The 22,883-nt window shown below is 40.8% G+C and overlaps 1 protein-coding gene across 3 annotated transcripts in view; it reads left to right on the top strand.

Annotated features, from left to right (window-relative positions):
- The window catches only part of Gli3 (GLI family zinc finger 3), a 262,768-nt gene that overhangs the window by 54,244 nt on the left and 185,641 nt on the right, over positions 1 to 22,883 (top strand). For 2 of the 3 annotated variants that reach the window (XM_048786489.1, XM_048786490.1), the window contains exon 2: positions 22,323 to 22,565. In XM_048786489.1, coding sequence (XP_048642446.1) covers positions 22,323 to 22,565 — 243 coding nt within the window. Of the gene's footprint in view, positions 1 to 17,361; positions 18,449 to 22,322; positions 22,566 to 22,883 lie in introns of those variants that run through there. The other variant, XM_048786491.1, reaches the window with a different exon arrangement.

Raw genomic sequence — 22,883 nt, 5'->3', positions numbered from 1 at the left:
TATTTTCAATAATGTTTCCGTGAACACTCTTTTAGCTAAGTCTTTGCAGAGAACCTAAATTACTCCTTTGGGTAAATACTCAGCAAGGAAGGATTAGGTCAGCTGGTACATACATGACAGACAGACTTGTTATCCACATCACCAGACTGGTGAACAGGCATGTGAATACACAGAATGGAACAGGTTTTCCCTGGTGATAGTAACATGTGCTCTTGTAATCAACCTCAGCACTTCCTAGTTTGTGTGACACCAAGACAAAAGACAGTACCTTGTTTCAACTTTATTTTTCATAATATAATGAAAAAAACTAGGTTTCATTTTCTTATTGGACATTGAAATAAATTTCTTCTTCAATGATCTGGCTCTCCCTCTACCCCATTCAGCCCATTTTGCAGGTTCTTTTATGTCATATCCTATAGATGTTTGAATACCCTCCTGTTGGAGTATCTGGGTTACACAGCTAGAAGTTTCCTCTGTAAGGAAGATAACGACATTCTTGAAAATGAGACAAATAGGAAGCAGACATTTAGGAACTGTCTAGAAGTTTTTAGACTTGACACAAACCCACTTTTTATGGAAGAAAACATGCCTGTGGATAAATGCACCTATCATAAATTGTGCAGATGTCACAAACATCCTTATGAAATAGAACAAAGGTAAAGAAAGAGCCTATCATTCGCACCTTTTACTTTCTCTGGATCCTTGACTTCTACTAGCATAGATTTGCTGTAGCTGTTTTGTTCTTTATAAATTTGTTATTTTTGTGTGTGTGTGTCTGGCTTCTAGGTTCTGCTTTATAAGATCCATCCACATTATGTGTCATTGTAGATGTTCATTTTCCTGGCTATATAATATTCGGTTGTGTGACTATACCACATTTAAATATTCATCCTGCTGCTGATGGGCATTTGGTTGTCTCAGATTTTCAGTCATGAAGAGTGTTGCTATGAATATGCTAGTATGTGTTTTTTTGTCACCTCTCGTAATAGAGCACAGCTGACATGGACAAATTTTTAGGCATCTTTCTCTGTCCTCTGCACCTACATCTCTTGAGCAAAGTCAAGAAGAGCTCAAACTTGCAATATATAGCATTTTTGTTTTCTTTTTCCTTGGCATTACTTCTGCTATGAATGAGAGTAATGAAGTTCTCTTAACTAGGTGCTTGGTTCTGATTTAAATTGTAGATAATGAATGTTGGCCTCAGGCTGGGCTCTCATTTCTAAATGAAGAATTACTTCTTTTATCTTATTATTTTTTTTTTCTTTATCAGTTCTTCATGAGTCACTGTAGTAAATTGAAGGTCCAAAATTGTCTTAGGAGGAAGGACCTGATTAACTTATTGGTTCCACAAGCAATCTTCTTAGGTTTACTAGTTTAATGAAAAACACACACTTGAGTTCAAAATTTGGATTGAGGCCATGTGCGGGCATGAGTTGAGGTTGAGAGATGTACCAAATCTGGATCGTACTGCAGTGTGATCTTCTGGTAGAATTAAATAAAAGGCATTAAAAAAAATGTATAGCTGCCTTTTACCAGCTTTATGTCTGATTTTCTTTTTTCCTCTCTCTCTAGATTCTTTGGCTGACATGAGTTTTGAAGTTCTGCCATATTCACTTATCAGCCTGTGGCAAATGCAGTCCTCACCAGAGTTAAGATAAAAGCCTGATAGTTTAAAAAAAAAAAAATTCATGTGCTACATAAAAATGCCCTACCTTTTACAGGAATTGCAAGGGTCACCTTTATTCCGCCCCCACCTCCATATGTGCAGTGGAAAAGCTAAATTCTGAAATTTGCATTCTTTAATCCTGCAAGTATGCGTACATCTATTAAAAAGTTATCAATACTTCCCCAAACGCATCTACACTGACAATTTGATGACTAGAGGAGGGCCAAGTATTTGCTGGTTCTTTTCCAATTTTATGGGTATCTCTGCAAACTATGAATCACTTTGTACTTCACTCATATACACGGGCTAAATATTAATCTCCACAGTAACTCCCATGAGAACTGAACAGATGAAAAATTGATGCTGAGAGAGAAGAAGCCTGTGGTACAGAAGTTTGTGTCCGTCTATTTTTTCATGTCTTTATCTGTTTATTTTCCTTTGCATTGCTTTGATGTCCCTTAACATTTTAGCTGCCATTAAAGCATACTAGCCTTAAGTCAATGAAAGACAATTTAATGTTCTCAAATGATAATCTGGCAACAGTTAACAAGGGCATAAAAAATCAGAGCCCAAGCCTGGCTAACTGCGGCTCCTGGGAGACTCCATCTGTTGCGGTCCCTTGGTGTTTGGGGCTGTATTCTTCACTTTTAGAATCTTGTTTCTTTAGGGTTCCGTTGCCAGGGTCCATGGGGTCCTGATCTTGATCAGAAGGGTGCTTTTGGCTGCTGTGGCTGTTACCCCTGGGAAACAGTGACAGAGGACAACTTACTCCATTGCTATCAGACAATCCTTGGAAGCCTCACCCCACCGTTCTGTTCTCCTTCCTCCCTAGAATCCTCCTCTAGTGTCTGCAGTTTGCAATGTGTAAGAGATGCAGCTGCTGCCCTGAGGGACCTTAGGTTCCTCTGGTGGAGATGTTCAAGTAAATAGCTGAGAGATTCCCTGGCAGGCTGTGGGTGGGGAGTTGGGCAGGCACAGAGGGTGAGCGGGAGAGGCTGAACACGGTTCCTCTCATTCAGAGCCCTGATTCAGGAGAAGCCATTTGGAATTGGTCTTGTGGACACCTGGGCTTCCTAGGAGATTTGTCACAGAGAAATGAGTGGCCTGTGCTTCTAGAAGGACTTTTAAGTGGGTGAGTGTGAAGAAGACCATTGCTTCTGTTTTCACCAAGAGTTTGCTTTGGCACTCTTTAAATGAAGATCAAATATATGTGGTTTTTTTTTTTTGGATTCTCAAAGCATCTGTGTCGCTGTGTTTCGGATTTTCTTCTCTAGTTTGAACTTTCTTAGCACAACTGGGTTTCATATTTTCGATTGAATTTTTCAGAATGTTAATATGCTAGGTTTAAAAAAGTAATTAAATAAAAATACCTCAAGAACCCATGAAAATCCTGATGCATTTGCCCATTTGCGTAACTGTTTTTTAAGAAAATATTTTTTATTGGTTCTTTTGAGTTATACATGACAGTAGAATCCATTTTGACATAATTATACAAACAGGGAATATATCTTATTCTGATTCAGACCCCAGTACCTCTCCTTCTCCTTCCCTCTCTTATTGATTTTTCTGTCATTTACCCACAGTTATTTATTTATTTTTTTAAGATTAAGTTCTTGTAGATGTACACAATGTTGAGAATCACTGTGGTGTATCTATCTATATACATAGGAAAGCTATGTCAGATTCCTTCTTTCCTTTTCCCCTCCCCCTCCCTTCCCTTCATTTCTCTTAGTCTACTCCACTGAATTCTGTTCCCCTCTGCCCCCGTCACTTATTGGGGGTTAGTTTCCATATATCAGAGAAAACACTCGACCTTTGGTTTTTTAGGATTGGCTTATTTCACTTAGCATGATAGTATCCAGGTTCATCCATTTATCAGCAAATGTCATAAAGTCATTCTTCTTTATGGCCAAGTAACATTCCATTGTGTATATATACCACATTTTCTTTATCCATTCATTTGTTGAAGGGCACTTAGGTTGGCTCCATAGCTTAGCTATGGAGAATTGTGCTGCTATAAACTTTGATGTGACTTCATCACTGTAGTATGCTGTAGTATTTAAAATCCATTCCAGATTTTTTGAGGAATGTTCATACTGTTTTCCAGAGTGGTTGCACCAATTTGCAGTCTCACCAGCAGTGTATGAGTGTACCCTTTTCCCCACATCCTTGCCACCATTTATTGCTGCTTTATATTCTTGATAATTGCCATTCTGATTGGAGTGAGATGGAATCTCAGTGTAGTTTTAATTTGCATTTCTTTAATTGTTAGAGATGTTGAACACTTTTTCATTTATTTGTTGACTATTCATACTTCTTTTGAGAAACGTCCTTTTAGCCTTCAAATAGAAATATAGCTAGACAGTTTACAGAGGCTAAGCAAGTATTTTACTAAAACCTTTGGAGTTTTCTTTAGTTTCTATTGGCAAGATAATTTAAAATCAAGAGTTTTCAACAGAGTTGCAATACTTTCCAAGGAGCCCAACATTTTGAATAGGATTTGAAAGTCTCATTCCTTCATCATTATTTCATTATTGCATTCTCTAGCAACCATAAGAGAACTCAAAAAAATTCATTACATAAAAGAAAAAACTCTTTTTATTTTTTGTGGTACTGTTGGATTGAACCCAGGGTTGCTTAACCACTGAGCCACATCCCCAACGCTTTCTATTTTTTATTTAGAGACAGGGTTTTGCTAGTTGTTCAAGGCTGTGCTAAGTTGCTGAGGCTGGCTTTGAACTTGCAATCCTCCTTCCTCAGCCTCCCAAGCTTCTGGGATTATAGGAGAGTGCACCACTGTGCCCTGCAAAACTTCTTTTTAGGTTGTTCAAAGGGATTAAAATGCAGGCGTGTACAGCTACATAAGCTACAACAGTAGCCTTAAGAACTCATCTGTACAGGACGAGAGTATTCACAGAATGTTTTAGTGGTTGATTCTGTGCTTATTCCAATTAAATTAGAACTTATATTTTTGCACACACTCTGATATATTTTCCCCAACAATTAATTTCTGGTCTATCAAGGTAGACCCAATAAAAAAGGAGAAAAATGCAAAAAACAAAAACCAGAAATGAATATCGAAGGCATTCCAATGTAGGAGATAGAAAAAGATAGATAAGCAAAGATGATTTGAAGAGAGTGGAGGAAAACATCAGCCCACAGAGGAAGCCATTGGATTGGTCCAAGAACAGTCCTTGGAAACACCATAGGGAAACTTCATGGCTGAAGTGCAAACCAAGAAGGTCAAGAAGGAGAGGCACGGGGGCCATGGCATCCGTGTTTGCGCAGGGATTCTGATGTCTAAAGATGAGAGATGGTGTGTTGGAAGGAGGCAATGATGGGTCCAACAGTGGGCGAGAGTGACAACATAGGGACAAGTGCAATTGGCGACTATCAGAGAGCTCAAAGGTGAGCTGACTGATGGAGGGGACCGTGCTTTTTGACAGTGACAGGAGGAGTGCCACTGAAGACCCCTCTTGCATGAGGGCAGTGAGAGGAAGGCAGGTATACAAAAATAAATGGTTGTTATGACTTTTATCCCTAGTAACTTCTGAGGCCCCTGATGACAAGACAGTGGCTTGAATATTATAGAAAAAATGGTCAGAGTGGCACAGAATCTGTGGATGGAAGACCCACAATTTGCGACTGTGGTTGTAACTTGACAAGAAAACACAGGTGTATGGGGTAGATTTCCTCATCCTTCTGGAACACTCTTCCCAGGACTCCAGAGCCAGTGATGCTTAGGAGGGAGAACAAAATACAGCTTCTCAGAGGCAGGAGAATCTTATGAGGCTGAGTTGCTCCAGAGCCAAGTGTTGGCAGCTTCTCTTTGACCCAGTAGAGACTGAGGTTTGAACAATCCCTGATGTCCTGCTGGGTGAACTGTGAGATGCATTCATTTTATAGGGAGGGGCTGTTACATTTGCTAGGTGGGCCCCACTAGGATTCCCACCCCCACCCCCACCCCCCCAGTTTTTTGGCAGCGGGGAGCCCTGCAAATCACAGAGTAGATTAACGGGACCCAATCGAATCAATAAAATTGTCAGGCACAATAAAATAGTGTGGATTATGTGTTTTAGTTGCTGTCTTTGCCAACTCTTCTTGAAGACTTTAGTAGAACTGGGCCAGACAGGGAGATTAGGATGGAAGGACTCTTATTTGAATGACTTGGCAGCAGCATGATGTGAAATCTATCTATTATGACTCCTCTAAACGTAAAGCTTTTCTGCCAAGAAATGTAAATTTCCACTTGTGTCAACAAGATGTGAACTGAAGAATAAAGAAAAGTGAGAAAAAAAATCCAGATGTCCTCAACTTAAAACCAAAGATGCAATGTTTTTGAGTATTAGAGTAATTATTAATACTATGCTATTCAGTTGAAAGTATCCCTGGGGTAGGGTGTTAGGTTGACATGGGCCAGCCTCATTCACAATTTGAATTTGAGACTTTCTCCAATCAAGTCTTATCCAAAACCTCTGAGAATATCCTTCATCTCAACCCCAACATCTAATACCTGAGGAGAGAGTCCTTTCCTCTCCCAAGCCTTCCCTGACATTGACTCCACTGCCTACTCTGTGCTAACCCCTAACATGGTACCCTGAGGCTCCTGAGGACAGCAGCTATTCTGGTTATTTTATTTTATTTTTTTGTGGTGGGGGTTACCCAGAATTGAACTTGGGGCCACTCGACCACTGAGCCACATTCCCAGCCCTATTTTGTGTTTTATTTAGGGACAGGATGTTTTAGTCAGCTTTTTCACTGCTGTGACTAGAAGATCTGACCAGAGGAACTGTAGAGGAGGAAAAGTTGATTTGAGGGCTCATTGTTTCAGAGGTCTTAGTCCATAGAAGGTCAGCTCCATTTCTCAGAGTTTGAGATGAGGGTGAACATGATGGTAGCAGAGGAAAGGAGCTCATATCTTGGTGATCAAGAAGCAGAGAGACTCCACAGGCCAGATACAAATATATACCCAAAGCCAGGGCCTGATTCCCACCTCCTCCAGCCACACCCTACCTAGTACTTCAGTTACCACTCAGTCCCTATCAGGGGATTAAATCGCTGATTGGGTTAAGACTCTTACAAACCAATCATTTCTCCTCTGAACCTTCTTGCATTGTCTCACGTGAACTTTTGGGGGGACACCACATCTAAACCATAACACACGATCTCACTGAGTTGCTTAGCATCTCGATTTTGCTGAGGCTGGCTTTGAACTTGCACTCTTGCCTGCTTCAGCATCCCAAGCCTCTGGGAATACAGGGGTGTGCCACCGAGCCTGACCAAACCATTCTGTTTTTACTCTTCTTATAAGGTCAGGTTTTGTGCTAGCACTCACTGCATCCTTGATATGGATGTGTCTGTATGAACTGAGTGTGGAGAAGGACTCATCTGGGCCAGTTTATCTTGTCGATGTTAACTCAGCCTGCTCTACTCTGAACCCCAGGGACAGGATACATTTCTTAGTCAGCTTTTCTGCTGCTGTGACTAATGGATCTGACCAGCACAACTGTAGTGGAGGAAAAGTTTACTTGAGGGCTCCTGGTTTCAGAGGTCTTAGTCCAGAGAAGGCCTGCTGCATTCCTTAGAGCTCAAGGTGAGGCAGAACATCATGGCAGAGTGTGTGGCAAAGGGAAGCAGCTCACATCATGGTGGTCATGAAGCAAAGAGAGAGAGAGAGACTCTAGCTTCAGATACCAAATACATATCCCATAGTCACACCCCCAATTAACCACTTCCTCCACCCACACCCCACCTGCCTCCAGTTACCACTCAGTTAATCCTATCAGGGATTAATTCACTGACTGGGTGATAACACTCATAATCCATCCAATCATTTCTCCTCTGAACCCTCTTGCACTGTCTCACGTGAGTTTTTTGGGGATACCTCACACCCATACCATAAAAATACAGAGTCCTTTTTTGACAGCATTTGCTTCTGCATCTGGTCAGGAGATTCCCAATTCATTGGGAAAAGGAAGTCTCAAAATTTTGCTCTTGGATGTGCCTCCCCCTTCCCTGTGAACAAAAGGGGCTTCCAGTCTAGGGCATATGATTATCTGGGAACTAATTCAATCCCCCCGACTTACTCACTTTGTGACTTTGAGGGAGTTAATTTCTCTATGTCTGTTTCCTTCATCTGTAAAGTGGGACCATGTGATTATCCATTTCACAGACTTTAAAGTTTGGAAGCATTAATACAAAGTACTTTGGAAATGGTAGTTGCTTTATTCTTTTGTATATTATTTCCCGAGTATATTTCGTAAGTTTACTAATGTTCTTAACATGTCCTAAGATAGGTACATCAGGGGACAGCATACTTTTTCTACAAAAGACTGGTTCTATAGTTTGGATCTTAAATGTTCCCGCAGGTCTGGTATGTTAAGGGCTTTGTCCCCAGGGTTGCATTATTAGGATGTGGTGGGCCTAGTGAGAAATTTTTAGGTCACTGGAGGTGCGTCCCCAAATGAGATTATGGGACTCTGGCCTACCCACCCCATCTTTCCCCCGCCTTGTTTCTTGGCCATGAAGTAAGCAGTTTTGCTGCACTATTTGATCCTACCATGATGTGCTTGCCTTGCTACATGGACTTCCACCTCTAAAACTATGAATCAGAATAAACTGGTTTTCTTTATAAATTGATTATCTCAGATGATTTGTTATAGTGTCAGAAAGATGACTACCATAGCCAGCTAGTGAATATTTTTTAATTTGTATAGGCCATTTGGTCTCTGTCACTAATAATTTTACTCCTGTAGCTCAAAGGCAGCTGTTGGCAACATGAAAATGAGTAAGCCTGGTTGTGTTCCAATAAAACTTTATTTATGAACACTGAAATTTGAATTTCCCATAATTTTATGGTCATGAAATATTTTTTGATTATATTTCAGTCATTAAAAATGGTAAAATCCATATTTAACTCACAAGCTATACGAAAACAGGCCCTGGGTACAGGTTACCAATAACCAACCTAAGATAATTTGCTTGATCATTTTTAGCAAATGTCACTTAAGGAGAATCATAAAATAGATTCCTCAGGAAAGTTTAAATTTCTGAAGCTATTGTTGAAAACTAAGCAGAGAAGATTGATATTCACAGAAATTTGAAAACCTAAGCATACTCTTGTGGTAAATGTTGAATTTGACTCAAGATAGGTCAAGAGGAGGGAATATTAAGTATTAATACCAGAGCATCAAGCTGAATCTTTTCTCTGGCTATGAAACAGGGACTGCCCTCTCTCTAGTGCTTGGTGAAAATGTTCACTGGCTTGTCCCTTAGAGGAACATCTGAGAGAAGGAGTGAGGAGTAGAGGGGTGGTGACCCATTTTGTATGAAGTGAAGCAGCAACTTAGATAAATTCTGTGACTTGTCTAAGGCTAAACCCTTTTTTAGCAGGAGCATCAGCTTGGAAATTGTCTCCAAATCTGGCCCTGAGCACTACATTTTACCACCTTGTTTTGCATTCTTATCCTACAAATAATAGGGATTAATGACTATACCTAGCATTCACAAATGCCACAGTTCGCAGTTACGCCTGCTATTATATATTTAACCCTCAGAAAACCCTATGAAGATAGAGAGGCAAGTTTTATCCTCTGCCTCTTATAGGGGAGGCAAATGACAATCTGATATATTTTAAGGTACCCCAGGTCATACCCGATTAAGGGCTAGAGGAAAGTCTAGGAGCGAGGTTTTCTAACTTTTATTACCCCGTGCTGCCTTATTACATTACATGGCCGTTGATGTCATTAATACCCAAACATTAAAAAATAAATTGAAAAAGAAATAACATCCTGCCATGGTCCCAGTGCTTGGCAGTAAGTTTTAAGTGGGGGTTTGTGTTATGAGAATTTTTGCTTTCAAAATGTTGCATGTGCCTCCTGTAAAAGGTTGGATGAAATGATTTTATTTTTGGTGAGTGGCCCATGTAAGTTTATTATTTATTTATTTTGATCCTGTTTTTTTTTTTTCTTCTTTCTTTCTTCAGTTCCTTTGGCTCAATGAAACACTGCTGTATTTTTATTGCCTATGCCATCATTAAAAGAAATTGAAAAGAGGCTTGTTAGTTTTAATATTGCATGGATGGAAATAGATCTGGCACTTTTAGGAACAGTTGCAATTCCTAATAGTGCATTTTAAGAAGTAGTCTGGTTTTGTTCTTGATTTAAAAAAAAAAAAGAAAAGAAAGAAAGAAAGGTAAACTTGGTTAAAGTTGCTAAAATTTGATAATCATCTTTAGTTGGGGAGGGTGAATGTGTCCGTGGAGTGTGACTCTCACTTTATTGACTCATTGCACATTCTTTTCCAGCCTGTGGGAGGGGATTATACTCTTGGGCAGCATGAAGGGCCTTTCATTTGTTGGTAAATAATCCAGGCAAAGCTGCTTGCAACTGCAAGTCTTTCCCCTTTCTCTGAAAACCATATGCTTCTTTAACATTGGACATATGCCCCCCTTTCAGTAAACGATGTGAGGCTTTTCTTGAACTGCTGGAGCTATTGTTAAACACAGACCCACTACTCAGAGTGCTTCTTACATCGAAGCCTGCAGCACAGTCTCCCAGAAGACAGGGTTAAATATTCCTTTGTGGAATAGCTGTTCAGAACCTGGGAACACTGTGGTAAAATAGCAGGTTGTGATGAGGAAGGATATGGAGGAGGGATGGGGAAGAAACACAGGCACAAGGGAAAAATCATTCAACTTGAGCATGAGAAGTGTCATTTGCTCTGCAAGAGGCTAAACCTGCCCAAATCTGGCAATAACAGCAACAGAAGTAGAGGAAGAAATTCAGAGAAGTTTCTGAACTGCATTTTGTGACTTTAGTGCGAACTTCACAATTAAGTTAATGTGGAAAAAGCCTGAGGCATACTTTCCTGACAGCCTTTTTAAGAAGAGGTAGACTAGTATTAGCAATGACAATAATCTTCATGTATACTTTCAGAAAAATGGAAAGAAAATAAGTGTGGTTTTCAGATTTTGTTTGAAGATACTCCCCAGCGACTACAGGAGTTAATTTTATTTTGCAATCTCTGAGAAAGTCATGATTAGTTGGTCACTTACTTGAAGGAGGATGTCAGTCTGTTTTCTGTTGCTATAACAGGATTCCTGAGACTGGGTAATTTATGAACAATAGAGGTTTATTTGGCTCACAGTTCTGGAGGCTAGGAAGTCCAAGAACATGGCACCTGCACCTCCTCACCCTTTGGTAAGAGCCTTCTTGCTGCATCTTACGATGGGGAAGGGCATTGCACAGTAAGACTGGGTGACCTAGCCAGAGAGAGTTCACTTTTTATTATAAAGCTTCCACCGCAATAACCTGTTCATCTGTTAATTACTGGATTAATCCATTCATCTCTGGCAGAGTCTTCATGACCCAATCACTTCCCAGAGATACTACCTCTGATACTACTTCTGCTGCATTAGGAACCCAGTTTCCAACTTATGAACTTTGAGGAACATAATCAAACCATAGCAAATGACTTTAAGCACATTGCTTAACCCTGGTTAAGCCTCAGGATTTTGTCCTGAATAGCTATGTGATGGTACTCCATGCCTGACAGACCTGTGGGGACTGAGTGGGATTAATGCGTATGAAACGCTTAGTGCTTGTCTGGCATGTAGTAAGTGCTCAGTAAATGAGAGTGGCTTCCAGGGTAGTAATTAGTATCGCTAACACATTTTCCTCTTTTATGCTTTTCAAGAGTGACGTGGTGAAAGCAAGTTAACAAGTCACTGGGAAAGATATTAAAACATCTTTGATATTTATTTGGAAGGCATTTGGCATCATATAATCTTAAATGTACTAATTTATTGAAATCTCTATAAAGCCTTATGTCAGTGACAGGTTTCATTGATATGCATAAAAGTAATCTTTGTATCTTAACTGTATCTTATAAATTTAAGAGGTGGAACAAATAGTTTAAAACAAGCCTTCAATAGATAAACTTATGGGAGAAGTTTTCTTTAAGAATTATAGCAAAGGTCACACTTAAAATAGAATTTAAAATACAAGTTAAACAGATCAGCCTTTTCCATAATCCAAAATGATTGAGAATTATAGAAACATAAAGAAAGAAATAATCCATAGAAATATTTTTATGTTCCTTTGGTACATTTCCTTTTTTTTTAAATTTGGGAATTTAGAGTAGAAACCACTATATATTTCTTTTCCTCTGAAAACATTGAAAGAATTAGAGATAAATTAGGATAAAGAGTGTTCTCTGGATTCTAATCCAAGGTCTGCCACTTTCTGGCTGTGAATTCCTAGACAATTATACCTCAGCTTTTGTATCTATAGAGTTTGGATAATAATCATAGCGACTCTGGTGGGTTCTCTTGTGAGGTGTACACAGTAGTACCTAACACTAAGTAAAGTTTCTTACCTTCCTATGTTTATTTAGATTCACAAAAACACTATAACATTCCATCATATCATAGGGGACATTTATTTGAACTTATTTTTCTTATTTTAAATAATACTATGATGAACATCTTTGAACATGAACCATCATCTTTCCTATTTTTCCCTTATGGTACACCCTAGAAGGCAATCCCTTGACACATCTGGCCAGTTTGGGAAATATTTATTCTTTTTTTTTTTTTGTATTGGGGATTGGACCCATGGACACTTAACCACTGAGCCAAGTCCTCAACCTTTTTTTTAAATTTTTTAATTTGAGACAGGATCTTGCCAAGTTGCTTAGAGCCTTGCTAAGTTGCTGAGGTTGGCTTTGAACTTGAGATCTTCCTGCCTCAGCTTCCTGGGCCACTGGATTATAGATGTGTGCCTGTCTGGCGGAAATATTTATTCTTTTGATAGTGTATGAAAATTACCATCCTCTATATTCTCCTTAATACTCAATAGTATTGCTTTTTTGTTGTTGTTGTTGTAATGTTGCTAATTGTTTTCTGAGTGCAAGTTTTTTATCTAAAATATGTATGTTCTAGAGGGGAGGGCTGACAAACTGCAGCTAGCTGTCTATGGGGCTCAATCCAGCCTGCTACCCACTTATTATTATTGTTATTATTATTAAAAGAACAGTTATTATGCATATTTAAGATATCGAGCACAAGGTTATGAGATTCATGTAGATAGTAAAAAGTTTATTGCAGTAAAGCAAATGAAGGTATCTATCATCTCACATAGTTACCAATTAATTTTTGTTTTTGTGGCAAGAGCAACTAGAATGTACTCATTTACTGTTGATTTCCAGGCATGGTACATTTTTATTCCCTGGGGGGTCCTCATGTTGTCTATTAGATTTCTAGATTTATGCATCCTGCATATCTGCCACTTTGTATTTTCTACCCCTTGTGTACAATCTGTGAGCTAAGAATGGTTTTTACATGTTTTTAAGTGTGACATGTGAAAATTATATTACCTTCAGATTTCAGTGTCCATCAAATTTTACTGGAACACAGCCACACACATTGGTTTCCATATTGTCTAAGGTTGCTTTCACCCAACACCAGCAGAATGAGTGAGTTTTGTGTGGTTTGCAGCCCCATGCTTTGGGTATTGACCAAAATTCAAGTCAAATTTATTATGTATTTCTTGGCACTGGGAAGGGAGGTCCGATAGCCAAATATATAAGTGTTGGCTTTCGAGTATGACTGCCTAGGGTTCCCATTTCCACCCATGAACCAACTTGTGACCCGGGTAAGTCACTTCCCTTCCTGGTGCCATCATTTTCTCTTCTGGTTAATGAGGATAAAGACAGTACCTTCACATGAGGGTATACTGAAGACTGGGAACGAGACAGGTGAGGCACTCCCTACCTCTGGGTAAGCAGCTGTCATTAGTTGGTGCATGGTTAATAGATTTTAGTTGGCAAGCTTGAGAAAGACTGGTAGGAAGTGTGAATGGACTAACATTATTTGTATTTTAGGATAGATACATTTGATCTTCTGTTTGTGTTATTAATTGCTTTCGTTGTTACTCATTTTAAGTAAAAATGCGTTTCCCTTGGCTTCGGGACATTGTGTTCTCCTGAATGTGCCTGGAAGACTGGAGCAAGGCTAAGAAGAAAGCCTACTCAGTCTCCCTGCAGGGGCGATGGGGTTGGTGCTGCCTCTGCCAGTGTCTGCCTTGCTCATCTCCTCTGGCCTCTGGCCCAAGAAGAGGACAGCTGCTGAGGTGGCAGAGCATCCTCTCTTGGCTGTGACCACGAAGATGTGCTTTGGGAGAGCTTAGGTTTTGTGGCCCTCAGCTCTTCCTTCTTAAATAGTAGCTGAGCCATTATCTGAGAGTTTTCTAAAATTGCAGACTTCTCATGGGTAACTAACCGGACTGACTGCGTAGTTAAAATTGGGGAGAATCAAAATGTGGTATTTTAATTTGGGTTTCTCAAATACACATTTCATAACTGAGGTCACAGTGGATCATAGCTTGAGGGTTTTTTTTTTTTTTCCTTGTCACAGAAATTTGAGGCAGGCAGCACCTGGCCTTTGTCCAGAGGCAGATTCAGCATTGATTGGTGAGTCCTGCTCACTGTCCCTCAGGGTGTCATGGTGACCTCCAGTTCATCTGGGTACAATAATGGTATTATCTTGATGTTTGAATGTACTCTCCAGGAGGATGTGATTTCTGCATCGGAGTCAGCATGGTCTGTAAAATTGTATTAAAAATATAATACCACCATATGCTTCGGCTTTCTCATTACATGATCCTCTAAAGACAAAAACATGCAACATAAATACACCAGATGAACCCAGTTAAGTTTGTGTTCATTTCTGTCATTAAGAAAATGGTAGCAATGTTCAGCAGTGGGACTTTGCTTTCAAGAGGGAAAGATGGAAACCTGGGAACCATCATTTCAAAGTGCTGCAGGAAGGAACTGCGAAGTGCATTGATTTATTCCCTCTGCCTTAAAGGAAAACCAGGCTCTAAGTCCTGTACCACCAGGGCTGAGCTTGATCTCTAGAGTGATAGGATTGTTCCATCAGAGGATGCAGGCAGGAGACTGCAACCTGGACACCCTGGCCTGTGAGCAGGACTTTCATTGTTTCTGTCAAACTGTTGACTGTGGATCTCATTATGGAATCTTAATAGCTCAGGCCTATATGTGCAAAGACGAGAGGAGGTGCAGGGGAGACTCTGCAAATCTTAGCTTAAAAAGACTAAAACTGAGTTCTCAAAGAAATCTCTAATACCTAAATGTTTAGGAGACTGTTACTTGCAGATAGGCATAAACGTGCTATTAAGCAGAAGGAAAAATTTTGACCCTCCTGGGAATTTATTTTACGGCTTTTGATGTCACTCATTAACTCACAATGTGTAAGCAGAGACTAGCAACTAATAGCCGGCTAATGGAATAAGCTTCGTGTCGTTTGAGAATTCTTAATTCCAGTAAGAGTCTTAGGATTCTTCATTCAAGGAAGGGTCGTTGGAAGCTCATAGAAAATAAGAAAGAATGTCCTTTACCCCTTTTAAGGAGAGCCCATGGGCCCCCTCCAGGGTACAGTGTTGTTTGTATTTTCCTTTCTCTGATGTATGTGGGGTTTGGCTAGTTTTATCTGTGGGGAACTTTGAAAGTTGGTTAGTACCATTGCATTTGAACTTGGACTGAAATATGTGCTCAGGGCAGTGTTCAGCCAAGTCACAGAGATCTTGTCATCAACCTTCAGGAACATCCTCCCAAGGGAAAGGTTGGGGTTGTTGATCTCTTATTTGGGAGGGTTTCAGGAGTATAAAGAAAATGAATGGAAACTCTGGAGGCCACAGGGCCTACTTGATGAGGCACCAGAGAAGCCTGTGTTATCAGCTTATCATTGTCATTATGTTTTCCTAGAGGTAAGAGACTGTTGGCCTGCATGCCGGTCAAAGCTGTGCTGCAGAGAAGGTAGCAGCCACTTGAGGTTTTGCATTGTAAGTTTATCTAAAACCTTATCTTGCTGTCTGCCTGATCCTTTCTATCCCAGGGACCACTTTTGAAGTTATAGGGAGCTCTGTAAGCTAAGTGGTGAGGTGAAAGTTTAGCCTTGGCTTCAGCACCCACCTGCTGCTCTTAGGAGCACATAGCTTTAGCCAAGGGCTAGTACATTGTTGGTCAATTTGGACTAGGTTTTATTCTTTGGCCAAAAAAAAAAAAAAAAAAAAGCCTTAGAAATGTTCAAATAATGAAGATGCTCATGTGTCTCTGATTATGGGGACAGTTTTTACTTTCTCTCTTCTGACCCTGGGACCTCCTGGTTGATGAAAGTAGGGAGAGGGAGCTACCCCATCATCTTTGAGGGAGGGTTGTCACTTGAATTTGTCTAAAGCTTCAAATCCTGCTACAGCCCTCTCAAGTTGCAGGCCTGGCAGTGGGGTTTTTAAAGGTTGCAAACAAAGCCCAGCGCTCCCTCTTGATCCATCTGGGCCCCTCCTTCTGTCATCCGTCATTGTCAATGGGAGATGTATGTGTAGCCACACAAGGGCAATGTCTGACCCCAAGGGTATTGGCGATGTTCTTAGAGAAGGCATTGTTTGTTCAGGCTCTTTGGAAGCCAAGCTCTAGGCATTCTAGGGAACAGTCCCTGGTTCAGGCGCAACTGCAAACTAGGTGGAAAGGGGGTGCTAGTCTGCTGTTATAAACTAGAGGAACTTTATTCCCCCTGCCTGACATAATTCTGCCCTGCTCGTGAATACACTTAGGCTCCTCTCTTTTTCATTTCTGATCTCTCTTTGGTCAAAGTCATAGGGAGGATTCTGAAACTGGGAAGGGAGAGGACTGGGTTTCCATTGGTTTTTATTCAGAGAGCATCGAAATGTAAATAACCAAAGGAATAAAAGCTGATAAGATGCAACAAATGCAGAAGAGGAAAGAAATGAAAGAATGCCCTCTTCAAACACAGCAAGGCAGCTGCCTGGGAGGAAGCAGAAAATGATGCCCTGTGTCTTGAGCAGGACAGGAGGGTGGGGCCTCAAGCTCCTGGAAGCACATTAAAAAGTCCAGGAATACACAAAAGCCACTGGCTGAGCCTCAAGTGTCCTGGAGTGGATGACAGCACTGAGTGAGGCCTGCCGGTGTCTTGTGCCTGGGAGGGAGAGAATGGTGCTCCTGCCCAGGTGCTCCGCTGGCTCAAAGTCTCACCATAGATTTGTTGTTAGAGTCCCACTTGGTGTTTTCTAAGAGTGGGTTTATGTTTTCCAAAGACCTATATAGGAACACATGCCTCCTTCACATGGCTGTGTGGATTCAGTAAGGAGTGGCTGGAATTCTCTGTTCATCACTTCCCTGGGATTTCAGTTTGGGAACCAAGCCTAATGCCCTCTCCTAACACCATCCTTGGGTGGCTGAGAGGATCAAATGAGATGATGTGAATGATGTTGGATTATTTATTGTCTTCAAGAAGGGAGAGATGTTTGCTGACGAGAGGTCAGAACTAGTCACCTGCATATTTATTGAGCCTCGGCCCTGTGTTTTAATTTACTTGAAGATGACCTTATCTTTCCATATCAAAATTATGAGCTTTCACAAACTCAGACCTTAAACCCGGGAATATGGTTTTCTTGTAAAAATCCCATTCAGCTAGAAATTTGAGTATCCAGTCTTTTTCTTCCTCCCCCCTTAACATTTTCTTGCCTCCTCCCCACCCCCACCCGCCCTTCTTTTTGGTTCACTGCAACCTGAGTGCCACTTTTCTGGGAAAGCCTGATATTCTGACTTCAGTTTTGTAATTTAATGATGGAGAGTTTCCTTAGTAAACCAAATTTAGAGTCCTAGAATGCTTATCTTATATCCAGACCTTGAACATAAAAGGCATTTTATACCCGCAATTGTTCATTTAATGAGCAATTGCAGAGTGCAGGCCGGTTAAGGGATTGAGCTATATGCACTATTATTGCAAGAAGTATTCCGAAATACCAGAAATAGGACGTAAGCTCTGATCAGGGAGACTGCGAGCACAATTACCTTCTTTTCAAATCCTTCTGTGACACTGCGGGAGGAAAAAGGACTTTGAAACTTGAAAGGAAAGAGCTTGCTTTCAACCTCAAAAGCTAGGAGGAAAGGGCTCTGAAATTTGCTCAGAATTCCCAATTCACCATTAGCCTGTTTCTTCCTTTAGCCTCAAGGCATTCTCCGCTTTTTGAAAAGATGTTAAGAAATTCAGTCACAATAGAGAGCCTAGTTTTGAACATGTTTCACTCGGTCCATTGAGGTCTGGGCTCCAGCCTTTGTGTGGGGTGAATTGAGCTGAGCAGCTAGCTGGTTGGAGAGAGGTGAATGAAGAGTCGCTGTGCAAGTCGCAAATTCTGGCAAAGAAAAAAGCTCACCCCTTCCTTTATTTTACAATATGCATTCCTGTACAATCCTGCTAGTGGCAATATGTGGAGCTGAGCCTGTCCCTAAGTCAATACGGAGTACTTGGTTTATAGCAACTCTTGTTAAGTTTGTCTTGTAATTGAAGCTGCTGTTGACCTTGCTTGGGGACCATTTGTAAAACCGTTTATTTAGCATAAACTGAAATAATAAACCCTCCTTCTCTGGGGCCGATTGTGATAGGGTGACATTAGTTTGATTTAATGATTAGCCGCCTGACCCTTCTGCTGGAGAGAGCGGCTTGAATAGGGAGAGTTCACTCCGAAGCACTCGGGAAGAATACTAATGAGCTTGTTAAATTTAGCATGGCTCCAACCACTTTTAATTCCTCTAATGGGAGCCGCACTGCCTGGGAGAGGGAGAGAGAGAGCCAGAGAGAGGCCGAGAGACACCGAGAATGTTTCTAGAGGGTGCGCACAGCTAGAAAGAGCTCACCAAGAGAAGTTTGCAGGAAGTAGCTAGCCAGAGCTTGGGGACTGAGTTGTAAGTATTGTCTGCATTTTTACCCTTGGTGGCTTCTAGGTCTTGGGGCAAGACAGGAGAAATGGTATTCAAATGGGGTTGGGGGGCGTAGTTGAAAATCGGTGTTTAGGGAAAGAGGGTAAGCACATGCATTGTGAGCTCCTCATCCGCCAGTTTCATTGGGTGACAGGAGGGTGTCCTTACTTAGTGATGCCTGACAGAGTTTTGTTTTTGCACTGAAAGAATTGTCTGAAACTTTTCTCTCCGAAAAAGATGCTTACCTCTTCCGTTACAAGAAACCCTACAGGAGTTGGTGGCTTAGGAGTGTGTATTCGAATCCTGCTTCATGCAACAGGGTGACTTTCTCCAGACCTTTTTTATTATCAATGTCCTAAGCACTGTATGTGGTGAAGCAGCTTTGGATATTTCCAAGTTTCTGGCATCAAGAGTGTGGCACCCCAAGTAGGTTGCTTTTGGATGAGTTTGGCAAATCTTGGACAGTTTTTAAAACACGATGCTTTGGGCAGCTCTTCATTTGAGGGCAGGAATTCATTCACTTCATCTTGAGCATGGATATACAGAAAGAAGGAGGTACCAAGTAGGATTATGATGACAGTATTTAAAGTGATTTTTTTCCCTGAAAGTTTTGAGTGAATTGCATGTTTCAGTTTGACCCCCGAGCTTGCAGCTGTTAAACATAGAGAAGCTCGAACAGTTGCCTTGTGTTTGGCTGTTAAAGTCCATTGGCAGATGCTCTTGGAGCAGTGGGCTGTTTGCTTACATTTTTGTAGCAGACTTCTGCTTGTTGCCATGGTGGACAGTATGTTTCTGTCAATAATTTGGCCTGGCGTAGCCTGTCTGCACTGACTCTCAAACTTTATTGAACAGCTCAACTCAAATGAACAAGATTAGACAGCTCTCGTCTTTTGGCTTGCTGAAGTGGTTGCTGAATTTATAAGAGCAGGCAGGAATATTCCTCGGAAAGTATCTCTTTCACTGTATACTGAGTGCTTTCAAGCCTTGTAGCTGTTTGTATTCCGGAGTGTGTGTACTGTCAGGTTTTCATCTGAATGTGCATCAAAAGCAGCTCTGTGCAGGAGGTAAACTTCATGAAATATTTGTCTGCTAGAATTTTATTTGGGGTGGGGGAACGGGTGTTGGGTTAAAATGTTATAGCATCAACTACTGTAAAAGTTAAAAGTCTCCTGAAAAAAGTTTCTACATTACAAACCTTGCCTGCATTTAAAGGAATTACTTAATTTCTTTTTGTATTAAATATTTGAACTTTGGTTACTCCTTGTTTTATTTTAATATTCATACATGCTGGGGTAACTGATTAAGAAAAAATCATTTAGCTAGCAGGTATCCCCCATTTCCATTCATCCCCCCTTTCTTCTCCCCTAACTTCCTTTTCCCAGGAGCTTGGGATCTGAGGAGGGTGGGAGAACTCTCTGATCAGACCACACCAATTATTCAATTATTGGTGAAGTTGATTCCAATTCTCATCATAGAAAGACATCATTTCAAAGAAACTTGAGTTTATTATAGGGATGCAGTTTCAAGAGAAGAAAAGTTAATTTCTTCTTAGGAAGATTAAGTCAAGGAAATCCCGTTTTAAACCTGGAACAGATTAGTAGAGCTTGGGTATTCATCTTAGAGAATGCTAATTACGTGTCAGAGCCCCTGTCAGGAAGGGCTTTCTGGCCTCCAAAAGAAGGTCCCATTCTACAGAATGTGTGCCTCACTGCTACAAGTTCACTTCAGGTTGAAATTTAAAATAAAGATTTTATACAGAGCCTAAATTAGTGGAAAATATGACTTGGGCCATTTGTAGGCTAGAGGAAGTTTTATAAAATCAACATAGGTTTTAGTGTTTTTGACACCCAGTTGCTCTTACATAACTGCAAAAACCCTGTTTCTATAGCCTGCAGCTTCAGTGCAAATAAAGTACAGGGATGGACCAGTGCCTAAAAGAGTTAGTCAGAAGGGAAAATAAGAAAGTTCTTTTTTTTTTCATTTCTTTTTGGTTGTTTATTTTAAAATTAGCAAAAGCATGATTTAAATTGGTTTTGGAAAGGTCAATGTGAACATGTGGGATTACAGCAATTTTTGTGTTTTTTATAAAATTTGATAGATTAAACCCATAATTTACTCCCCTTTTAATGTAAGGTTTTGGTTGAGGGTCTGCACAGAACAATACTAAAATAATTTTTCAAAGTTACCTTGTAGTCGTCAGCAAATTCACTGTAAAGACTAAAACAGACCTCATGGTCCATTCTATTTTGCAAGTCATTTGCTAGGCTAAAACAATCCATTGTTCATTTTTCAACTTCTCCACGTAGGCACAAAGACTGAACTTGCTACTGACTTTAAGTAGTTCAAGTCCTTAGTCAACACAAAATAGTTGTTATTTTAGCTTGTATTTTTATGGGTCGTCTTTGTGTACTGCTCTGCTTTCTTCTGAATTGGAACAAAGAGCTATGAAAATGCTAGAGCATAGTTTTTCTGTTTGGGGGGGGTCTCTTATCCAGTCATATCTGCATTGTGGATGACTTGGAAGATAAGTTCATATGTTGTTTATTTCAACATATTGTGTTTGAAATCTGTCCATTCAACATGTATAATAATATTTCATACATATTGTGTTTGAAATCTGTCCATTCAACATGTATAATAATGTTGTTAGTTATACCAAAATATTGTTTTTTTAAAAAAAAAAAGGAATATGAAATATGTTTTGAATGAGATGCCTAAGTGGTACCTGGACAGCTTTGCTTCCATTAGCACCTACCTGCCAGAGTGCAGGCTGCTGATTATATCCAGAGCTGCTTCGGGAGTACACTAGTTTCGAATGTGTGTGTGTGTGTGTGTGTGTGTGATTCTGACAGGTTGGTCCACTTGTTGTGGGTTCAGCTGGCCAATTTGGTTTCATTGTGTGCCTTGGTTCTTGGATCCACTATTCCAGAATGGTCATCCGGTTATATTTGCAGGAGGTTCTTACAGATTGAAAGGAGATGAAGTATCAGGGGGCTGGAATACTAACTGTGGAATTTCCTCAAACTGATTCTTACTTGTTTGAAGGACCATATGCCCTGCTCCCTCTGCAGAGCACGGATGGGTGCCACCATCACTGACACTTGCCCTCCTTCCCCACATAGCTACCTCACATTTGATTTTTCACTCAGTTTTCTTCTTGGTTCCCAACTTTGCTTTATGAGCAGAAGCAGGAAGGTCTCTCAGGAGGTTCTGCATGTTTTCCTGATTGGTACCTTTCTTCCTTGTCACCAATGAGTGTTCAGTTTCATTTCTGGCTCTGTTAAATCTCTCAGTGGGTTACAAGTCTGACTTAAAAAACAACAACAACAACAACAACAACAACAAAAACCACACAAGAATTCTTGGATCCCTTTCTAACAGGTCATCCTCTGAAGAGCAAAGCCCTTAACACCCCTTGCAGCCACCTAGAACCCTCCTGGGCAGCTGGACTTCTCATCGCTCCAGAGGCACTGCTTCCTAAAGAGGCAAAGGGAAGCTGGACACTCAGAGTCTGAGGCTGGCAAAGGTTTCAGTCCCACATTGGACCTGCAGGATGTAGGCATGTCTGCCAGGAAAGCCTCACTGGCAGAATCAGTCATAAGCTCCTGCTGATACTTTGCTGACCCCCTGCATCTCCCTTTAACAGGCTCATTTGCTGCTTCATCCTTCCATGTGTAATTTGGACCCTTATTCATAGGCAATTTTGTCTTGCAAATATCCCATCACAGGTGTGTAGCTTGCAGAGTTGCCATGAAGGAGAAAAAGGTTTGTCTTTGGGGCAGGGAGACCTAATTGATGACTTTTTTTTATCCTCCTTAAAGTAGTTTCTAGAGTCTTTTCATTTTTCTTCTTTCTTTAGAGGATGAAAGTCCTGGACAGATCTATCACCGAGAGAGAAGAAACGCCATCACTATGCAGCCACAGAGTGTGCAGGGGCTCAGCAAAATCAGTGAGGAGCCTTCAACGTCTAGTGACGAGAGGGCCTCATTGATCAAGAAGGAGATCCATGGATCCCTACCACACTTGGCTGAGCCCTCGGTACCTTACCGTGGGACGGTGTTTGCCATGGACCCCAGGAATGGTTATATGGAGCCCCACTATCGTAAGTAGTTCCTTCTGGTTGACACTTGTTCCAGGAGCCATGGGGGTGGGGGGCTGTGTGTGTGTGTGTGTGTGTGTGCATGTGCATGCACAAGCATGCACACGCACTGTATGAATTATTGGTCTTGTATAAGCTATAAAAATGTTTAATTTTTTTCCACTTTTCTCCCTCCACTTCTTCCTGTCCATTCTTCTTAAAGGCATTTTTCTTCATGTCTAAGCAATTTTAGGCCTTTTGAGGTGGCCTTCAGGAAGATGGTCCATTAGTGACGAATCCACATGGGCCTTTTCTGGGAACTAGAACCAGATTTGCTCCATG

This window comes from Marmota marmota, unplaced genomic scaffold (assembly GCF_001458135.2).
Source record: "Marmota marmota marmota unplaced genomic scaffold, marMar, whole genome shotgun sequence".
Lineage (NCBI taxonomy): Eukaryota > Metazoa > Chordata > Mammalia > Rodentia > Sciuridae > Marmota > Marmota marmota.
The sequence above is the reverse complement of the archived record's forward strand: the minus strand, read 5'-3'. Positions and strand labels throughout refer to the sequence as shown.